This window comes from Limulus polyphemus, unplaced genomic scaffold, assembly GCF_000517525.1.
Source record: "Limulus polyphemus unplaced genomic scaffold, Limulus_polyphemus-2.1.2 Scaffold867, whole genome shotgun sequence".
Classification (NCBI taxonomy): domain Eukaryota; kingdom Metazoa; phylum Arthropoda; class Merostomata; order Xiphosura; family Limulidae; genus Limulus; species Limulus polyphemus.
In genome coordinates this window covers 205,808-216,443 of record NW_013666477.1, presented here as the reverse complement: position 1 = coordinate 216,443, position 10,636 = coordinate 205,808, and the positions used below count along the sequence as shown (strand labels likewise).

Genomic DNA, 10,636 nt, shown 5'->3' with positions numbered 1-10,636 from the left:
AAATATACATATGTTATATATTATACTGCAGACCGACTGTTTAATGATTAAATATACATACATATGTTAAATATTATACTGCAGACAGACTGTTTAATGATTACACATACATATGTTAAATATTATACTTGCAGACCGACTGTTTAATGATTAAATATACGTACACATGTTATATTTTATACTGCAGGCCGACTGTTTAATGATTAAATACACATACATATGTTAAATATTATACTTGCAGACCGACTGTTTAATGATTAAATATACATACATATGTTAAATATTATACTGCAGACCGACTGTTTAATGGTTAAATATACATATATATGTTAAATATTATACTGCAGACCAACTGTTTAATGATTAAATATACATACATATGTTAAATATTATACTGCAGACTGACTGTTTAATGGTTAAATATACATATATATGTTAAATATTATACTGCAGACCAACTGTTTAATGATTAAATATACATATGTTATATATTATACTGCAGACCGACTGTTTAATGATTAAATATACATACATATGTTAAATATTATACTGCAGACCGACTGTTTAATGATTAAATATACATACATATGTTATATATTTCTTTTCTTTTTTGTACCAAGGTGAAATTGAAAAGAGAATCTGAGACGTAGAGGGTACGGCCAATAAAAGAATGCATTAGGCCTCAATATCACAGATTCTGTTTTCAATTTCACCTTGGTAACAATGAAAAAATCTTTAAAAAAAATAATCACTTAGCTTTTGAGATTTTAATCTGTTCTTGCACGGTAGTTTTATCTACATACCTGAATGGAAAGGCTTTAAGGAAAACATCTAACGGTCTTGGTCCTACAGTATACCGGCTAATGGTCAGTGGCAATAATACCTGTAGAGGTACCATAGGTATGGCCATGAGAGCAAGATGCTCTTTGTGTACTCCAGCCTCAATTAACTTCAAACCCGTAACTGCATCTGTAGCTGAGAATCCAATCTAAATCCAAATGAAGGTAACACATTTACTATGTTGTAGTAACATATAAATTCTTTAATCAGTTACAGAAGCTTTTAATTTTCAATATGTACAATTTACCAACATTATGCAACATGTAAGTAAAGCAAGTTTGAACAATATTTGACTGTCATGATTCTTAAGATACTTTACATAATACATTATATACACTGTATAAACATAATTATAATATTTTGACAATGAAAAAAAAAAAGGCCTGAATATCTATCTGTAAAGAAATACTATAAACTACAGAAAAATCTGCATTACGAAAACAATGTTATATGGTAGAGAGATATTAGTTTAGTGTTAACACCATTATATTTTGAAACAACTACTAAGATGTGCCTTATACAGAAAAAAATAAATAAATCAAATGTAGATGTTTGAGACTAAACAGAATGTTGCTTGAATTGCTTAAAAATTGAAGGATACTACACTTTCCTTGAAAATACTTTGGGATTGTTACTCATAATATCTAGTTATACATATTTAGGATGAAAAGAAAGTATTATTCTGACAAATTCAACAAAGAAAACTAGAATTAAGCAGTGTTTCTATCAACTGTTATATAGCCACAAAGACTTGTATCAATTGCACAATTTTTTTCTTTAAAAACAACTTGGAAAAATATTCTGTTGATATCAATCTTGACCTGATGTTATGGTTAAAAACCAGATAGTGATGAATCAAAGAACTTATATCCTCTGACTGGTTTATTTTTGATCATATCATGACAAAAGTTTTCCTTGACTTAAATCCTAGCGACAGGTTTTTCATCATAACTAAATCAAAATGCACGTATATATTGATATTTATTAATAAAGATACGTTCAGGCCAAAACATATTTTACTTTACTTTCAGTTCACTTATGAACCTGATTGTGTTTAAAGTCAATACCAAATATAGTTCACCAAACTCTCAGAAAGAGTTATTTCTCATCACGGAAGGAATCATTTGTGCTGGGTATAAAGAAGATGAGGAATCACACCTTTAATTTATAAGACATATAAACCTTAAAACTGGCAAAGAGCAACATTTTAACCTTTGACATCTCATGGTCAAATGAACTCTTTCATTACCATGGGGATAAACATGTTCCCCTCAAGAGCACTGCTAAGGAATATTTAGGGGACAAACTATAAAACCTGTATTTTAACCTTGGAAATTATAATATTAGTTAAGTGTGAGTTTGAAATTTTGTATCACCATGAAGAAAGGATATTCTCTTTCAAATTTCCCAAAGTTTACCGGTTTCTGATATGTAATGAAAATATTAAAACATGTATGCTTTTGTTGTGTATTTAAGAAAACCTTCTCATTGGGAAAGTTGCTTATCTATAAGCACAGCAGTGAAAGAGTCTTTTTCTGTTATTTGTTGACCTGACATGCCTGATCCAATAAAATAATTTAACCCATTAACTGCTGCAGGAGCAGCTCAGTTGCCGTTTTCTGACTCACAGATAAAACTGAGTTGCCATCAATCACAATAAAACGGTAATTATCGTCATTCGCATAGAGTTATAGTTATATATGTGCGATTGATGGATATTTTCGTCAATCGCAGTTGAGCCACAGAACTTCAATGACGAAAATATCCGTCATCCGCAGTTAATGGGTTAATAATGCTAAATAACACGAGAATAATTTTTCAGTGTACAAATATAAGCAGCAAGTCTATTTCATACATTTGATCATCTAAACGTTGTACTGGAAGATATCTGCATATCATTACATATCTCTGCTATATTTGAAAAGATATTTAGCATATCAACAACGAGCATAGCTTATAGTTTCCAATAGAATAACCTACATTTATTGAGTACGAACTATAATTTTATTAACTTGTTATGATATCTACAGAGGAAAAACACAAATGTCTGCAAATACTTCAATTAAAAAAAACAATATCATATTCAAATAAGTTATTTTGAACACACTGACTGCCGATTCGCCATATAGGATACGGTTTGCCTCTGGCAGTTGAATGTGAGCATGCCATATACGGTGTATGGCTTGAAAAAACTGTGCACATTTAGAGCAGCCAAAGTGAATGGGTTAATACTGAAACATCAATAATATAGTTTTTATTGTAGAAAATAAACTACTAATACAGCTGTCTATGTAGAGATTAGCCTGTACATGTCTTACTTAACTAATTATGTCTGATGATTTCTGTTGTATTCAACGTTTTTATTTAGGTATTTCTAATTTCAGAGAAATATATTAAAGTGAATTTCATAGAAATTAACAATCCTTTTTACTCTATCAACTTTGACATTCAGTGAACTTGAGTTGTTTATGTTACTAAACCAGTTCACCTCACACACTTGTTAGTGAAAATATGTTGGTTCCACCAGAAGACATTGACTGAAGTACAAAAATGAAGAATCACTAAAGATTAAAGCTCACACATATTGTCAAATCTAACAATTGTGTAAATGTATTTGACTTTTTTTATAGTGAACTTGATGGTCATTAATTAATAGTAAATGATGCATGTTGTCATAGGTAAAGACATTGAACATTACTATGTTCTACAAGACATTGAACATTACTATGTTCTATGATGCATGTTGTCATAGGTATTGTGAGTCAAGTTATGTTGGTTCCACAACTGGTGGAACCAACATAATTTCACTCACAAGACTTATGCCAACATGCACCACAGAACACAGCAATGTTTGATGTCTTGTGGTGGAACCAACATAAATTCATTCACAAGACTTATGACAATATACATCATAGAATACAGCAATGTTAAGTTAACATAGATGTGGTATCCAAAGGCCATACATATGTTGGAACGTAATTATCCCATATTTTAACATAATATTCAACAATAAAAACAGGAGATTGCTTAGAATAAATAAATAAAGAAACATTTGTGGTCAATCTTCTTAAAGTCTAATTAGTTTGATTTATTGCTTTTCAAAAAAAAAGAAAAATATTATCAGATGAAGGATTACAATCTAGCTAAAAAGAAATAACCTGGTGTAGAACTCACCTTACAAGTAAGAAGAATTATCACAAAAGCACGGACACTTGGTAGACACAGAATCCTGTAAAGCATTTGGTACGTCCCTACAAGACCATAATCACCATCTTTCATCAAATGTTCAGATACACTTTCTTTTTTAAACAGCATGATTAGGGTTGTTGTTACAAGAAATACCACTCCCCAGAAGTAAAGAAAACCTGTCAATAGAAAAAAAACAAACGATAACATAAAAGGATAACTTTGAGAGAGATCTATTGTGTGTATATACAAAAAATGTTAATATTTGTAATAGCAAAACATGGACATGTTCTTGAAAACTGAACATTACAAACCTACTCATAGTCAGGAGTCAACATTACATTTGCTTCAAAAAGCTGCTTTTTAGTGATAAAACATATAAAGTTAACAGTGCTTTTACAAGTAGTTGTAAAATATCTACGGACTAGATGAGCTTAGAGCATAATTTCTTTAATTTTTAAATTACAAGTTTTAGAATTTTACTTATACTGTTTTTATACTGGCATGTTTTTTTTTTACTAAAATAAATCACATGTCCATGTTACAAACAATTATATTAAAATCAATTTTTTTTTGGTATAAAGTGATGAAAACACACATTCTACCATAACAAGTTCTCTTATTTCATTCTGTATTATACCAGTCATTTTTTATAGTTTAATAATTAGTATATATTTCTTTTAAGAAATCAAAGTTTTAAACAAAGCTTCTTCGTATAGATAGATGCACATTACACCTACAAAATATATAACTTAGAAATTACACTGCCTTTAATTAATAGATAAAAAATCATTTATGTATTAAGCTTACCAGACAGTGTAAGCAAACCATTAGGCTGTGGCTCTGTGCGTAAGTATTTGTTGCAGAAGTCTGACGACTCCAAGGCTAAAAATACTACATTACCCAAAAAGTATCCAGTTGTCTGGCCTACAGAGTTGCAAGTAGATGCATGTCCAACATTATGTCTTAAGAAAAAAATAAGAATGCATTGAATTCATATGTTAAGTTTCACAATAACTAAATCATGTGACAAGTTACCTATTTTTATGATACTTGTAAGTTCTAGCATAAACTTCAGTTTTATTTCAAACAATCTTTGCATAGAAATTATTACAGTTAATTAATTAACTGAAACAAGTCACATAGTTAAAATGCTGAGAAAATGACCAACAGCATGAAAAATTAAAATATGTCGTACAAATGTTAAAAACCTGAGTAAAGGTTATTGAACTTTGTGAGTACATATAAGTCTAAAGGCACTAAAATCTATGATAATTTACCATGCCTTGTTAACAATTTAAAAGGAGTTTCAACCAATAAAGTTAGGTCCTTTGGATAAAACCTGAACTGGCATATACTTGAAATATAAAACATATAGCCAAAGTTTTAACTTAGTAACCACACCAGATTATCAACAAAAAAGAAATACTTTACCCTTTCATTAACCATGAAGACACTTGGAGGTTAAGATGCAAGGCTTATAACTTGCCAGATAAATTAATTAAAATTAATTTAATTTATGAATACTGAGAGTCATCTTAGCCTACACAACTATGGTTCATTGTCTATAATTTTCCATGTTTGCCAACAAACAGGTAACAAAAAATAAAAACAACTAAATTATTCTCTTTGTGACCTTGACTTTCGAGGTAATCTTAATCTTTCTACTATACTTGACTAACTTCAGGAACAATTGAAAAAAATAATTTCTCAGCATCTTTTACTCTTGAAACATTTGAGCATTTTTACTTATTTCATCTTACCATGCATGTATATACAATAGTGTCGCAAAGTCCAAACAATTGTACATTTATGAGTATCCAAGTGTTATCCCTTTTATTAATCCTTATTAAGTAAACTGTTATGAAGTGTCTCATACATTAGATTTTACAGATAAAAAATATGAGAGAAAGACAGCGGTTGGTTACATTTACAGAAGAAACACTGCAGTGTTTTTTGCTGAATATTAACATTACTGTTGCTCCAACAACAACAAAATTATATATATATTTATTTAGGCAAATAGAGAAATATTTATTAGAATAAGCATTTAGCATTGGTAGTCAAAATCCAAAAACATTAATTAATAAAAAGAAGTATTATCAAAATTAACCATAAAAAACATCCACAAACCGTAGACAATATCTCTGATACTAATCACTATAAAAAAAAAGTCAAATGCTAGTTTTAAGTATTAAAATATAATATGCATATACATGTATATAGACACACACACTTTAAAAAATATATATATAAAGATGATATTTAATGAAATAGGTGCTTGTAAAGCATTCTTACAGATAGTCAGTTGATTACTTTAAATAGTAACTGTAATCTACTGTAACATTCATTACCTGGATAGCATTGTTAATGCCCAGCCGTCAACTGCAATATCTTGAGTAGCAGCTAGGAAATTCAGCATGAAAAACACTGTTGTTAAAATAAAAACATTGGGTTGGATATTCTGGGTCTCATCGCCAAGGAGTGACATGACATAAACAGACAGAAAGAGCATAAATATGCCTATGGTGTATTGTGTTGGGACTAACCATGACTTACGACGACCAAACTTGGACGAGTATATAGAATCTACAATTGGTGCCCATAAAAGCTTTACACTAAAAGGCCAATGTACAAAACTAAAGAGTGCTTGTTGCTTATAGCTAATTCCATGATTTTGTAAAATCATTGGTATGCTGCTGCCAAGGCCCAATGGAATTCCTTGTAAAACATAAAGAAAGAATAATACCGCAATATTGGCTCTGTCTCCTTTCAGTCCTAAAGAATGATTCTGAGTATTTTCATTTAGATCATTTTCAAAATTATTAGAGTCTCTGTCTACATGCATGTACATTGGTACGTGGGGTAGAGAAAATTCTGTGTCAAAATTTGTCTCTTCTGACGGTATGTGAGGCGTTGGTGGATGCTTACGTTTGCGAGCATCCATACCTGTTGGGTTATCCACAAAAACCTAGAAAGAAAAAATTTATCTATCTACATTTTTTTTTCTATTTATGTGATTAGCTTAACCAAATTAAATTAATGTCTACTTAAAATACAGTTTATGTATGCATTTTAAACTTAACAAGTTTTTAATTAATACTAGAAAGAATGCTTATATTTTTATTACTGAGAAAATTGGTATGTATAAAACACAATACAATGATCAATATGATAATACTAAAATTTTTAACAGCTGATTCTAGAGAAAAGTATCCTTCTTTTACATGTTTTGACTGACTTTAAAAAAATTGATTTATTGCACTATTTTATTTTAAGCTATGAGATTTATGCTAATTTTACATTGGTATAAGATATGATGAATGCATTAAGAAAGCTTTTGCTTGTGGAGATATCACCTACCAACCCTGGAACTTCTGCCAAGGTGGTCATAACTTTTCAAGAGCATTATTGATTACCAGAAGGCACAAGATAGAGATGTAAATGTAGATTACAGTATATATATATTTGAACGTAACAAGTCACTGTATGAGATACTGAGTTCAAAATAAAAATATGTGTTTACTATCAAAATGAGGGGTAGGCTAAATTAACTACTTGTGCTCCATAATAAACTGTACTAATAAAATAGATATACAAATATGCATTAACCTCCACTACACACAATATGAGGCAATGAGACATGTCACAGCATTTGCTGGTCTACTGTGAATAATTCATCAGTGTTCAACAGGTGCACCTTCAATCACGACTACCTCGAAAAAGTAGATTCCTGTCAACTCTATGAAATGGTCAAGTAGAGGATCTTTGTATACTTTGGCCACACCATGATGTCTAATCCTTGGTGATGACCAATCAGCAGTGTTATTACTAGTGCAAGCTTCATTTGGCAGTATGATGCCATCAGTGCAAATTTGACGTTTGTTGCCACATTACTGGTCCTAGCTTCATTATGTGCTAAATTTACCACAAAAACATCACCATCTCATTCAGTACTGTTTGGCTTGTTGTGCAGTGCTAATTCTGACAATTAGTGACAGATGTTTATTACTACTTTAGGAAACAGTTAGATTATGATAGATGTGAGCTTGTGTGGGTGGTCTGCTTCTAATTGCACACCAAGTTCAAAACATGCTTTGATTTTCTATTTATAATATTTCTCAATATTTTTCATATCATGTTTTGAGTCTCTAGTCCATTTAAATGTAAAGTTATCTGTATCATCAAAATATCAGTTACAATAACCAAATCAATCTCCGTACTTGATGCTACACACAGGGAGTTGGTAACATGCTAAATTGTTTTTGCATATTAATGCAATAGGAGTTCCATATTCCTTGTATTTTCTCATACATGATGTGTAACTATTCCTTAAGACCACAATATACTCTATCAAAGTACATGCATATAGAGACAAGACACAGACTTATAAGACATGTTTTTATATTTCTTTTGCTTGTACAAGCAATGTTAACAATGCTGTGACTTGGCAAGGACAGAACTAATTTTCATAATAATAGTTTATTTATTCTCAAGATGCATATGTTGTAATATCGTTATTGTTGATTGGGAAAAAAATATGTAAATTGCAATTAATCACCTTTTCAAAGTCAGACAAATATGGGTTGGGAACCTTTTTTTCACAGACTACCCTGTTAAAAAGAAAAGGTCATAATTTACATTTTGTAATTACAATTATTTAAAACAATTTACATATTTTAGGAAACTGACATTTCTAGAACTACTAAATTTAAATTCTCATTTAGATATTTTTTTCTGCATGAAAAAATTGCTAGAGTTTTAATAATCTGTTATTTTAGGAACTTGTCTTGCCATTTCCTACCACATTGAGGAGAATTTTTCCTGACCTTTATTCTTAATTCTTCAAAGCTTTGAGTGACCTTTCCTAGCCCTTAAAATTACTAATGGGGACCGCAGACATCATCAACTTTTTGAAGACATTTTTTGAAACAATTTGTGCAATAACCTGCTTGTTGGCCTTGATTTTATGGTTAAAAGGTTCCTAATGACATAGTAGTAACACAAAAAATAGATACTATCAAACGCTTATTCTAACTAATTACTACTGGGCCTCCTATGAGTGATTTCACCCAATTTGGTAGTAGAGTTCTTTACAGTGAACATTGTGACAGGTAAAAAGTATATCATTGTTCAATATGATGGAATATGTTGACACCACTGGTACTGAACAATATATAAAGAAACTGGTAATTTGAGGGTTAACAGAAAGTGGCAGACCTCTCATGAATACCAACCTCAAGGAAGAAACCAGAGACACAGTAGGATGCATGAGAAAATAAAACTCCTTTTACTAAAAAACCTCAATGAATATCAGAAAATACATAATACACTTGAACATAATGACAAAAACCCTAAAACTTTCATTCAAACATATATGAAAAATTAAAGCAGAAGAAGCACAACCTGTAACACTATCAGAAGAGAAATAGATGGTCTGACAAAGAAAAATTTGATGTATATTCTTAGAGAACCCAAGATCCTAGAAATAGAAGAATAACAACATGCACATAAGTGAACCACCATCTATTACTATTAATATTAATGGCTGTAAACTATTGTAAGTGCTACGGTGTTTAATAAGAATGGAATCAAGATAAACAGATAAAACTTACAGTGAAATCAAAGCTTGCAAGGGGACATTTCACAAAAACTTTTCACGAAGCGGAACTCAACAGAATGCCCTGAGAAAACTTCACAGGAATGAAGTATAAGCCTATAAATATCATACAATACTCGATTCTATTAAAATATCTTAAGAAATTTCCGTAAGAAAAAGAATATAAACTCCACATAAAAATGTAAGTTGCGTCATATTTTAATCAAACATAGGGCCTACGTAAAACTAAAAATATTGTTAAGTCACGCCGAATACTGGTGAAGCATTACTTGCCATTGGAACCCAATTACTGAAATATGTCTATACTCTAGACTAAAGCCTAAATTACGTGATAAAAATTACGTTAACTCCAATTGTCTTTTTTTTTCCTCAAAATTATTCTTAATTTGTTCATTTTTGATTCAAAATAAAATACATGAAAAAACATAGTTGTTTTTAACACAAATTTTAGGGCATGTTGGTTAAAAACATTTTTAACACTGAAACAACTCACAGTTTCCATAGTAATTAGGCCTAGTACAAGTATTCAATGCAGACGTGTACTTTACGCGAAAAAGTAAGGGCGCCATCTTTACCCATCCGATTTCACATTTATGGAAACTTTTATAATATATAAAACCTCTAAATCATTATTTAATTAATTCTTACATAACAACATTTTCAAACAACGAGTCTTAAATCGCAAGTGTGGAAGATTGGTGTCTAAGAGAAAAAAACAAAGAGGTTGGAACATAACGACTACGCTATGTTCTAACCTCTTGAAAAATAATAACAATAATAAAAAATCAAGTAAATACAAGGATTTAGTTTTATAATTTTTAAAATGCACACATGCTTGCATGATTAATCGCCATTTATGCAGAATACGTTCCCACAATACGAGAATATGTTAATTTGAAGCATACGAATTTCATTGTGAGAGTTATTTCGATAAATAATTTGCGGAAAGGCAAATGCTTGCCTTAGCTTTCTGCTACACAGAGAATTTTT

The 10,636-nt window shown here is 30.5% G+C and overlaps 1 protein-coding gene across 1 annotated transcript in view; it reads right to left on the bottom strand.

Annotated features, from left to right (window-relative positions):
• The window catches only part of LOC106460945 (acetyl-coenzyme A transporter 1-like), a 13,535-nt gene extending 3,222 nt beyond the window's left edge, over positions 1-10,313 (bottom strand). The window contains 6 exon segments of the mRNA XM_022387747.1: positions 779-988; positions 4,015-4,205; positions 4,837-4,991; positions 6,381-6,997; positions 8,588-8,639; positions 10,295-10,313. Coding sequence (XP_022243455.1) covers positions 779-988; positions 4,015-4,205; positions 4,837-4,991; positions 6,381-6,997; positions 8,588-8,639; positions 10,295-10,296 — 1,227 coding nt within the window. The 5' untranslated portion in view covers positions 10,297-10,313.
• Between the last annotated feature and the right edge of the window lie 323 nt (positions 10,314-10,636).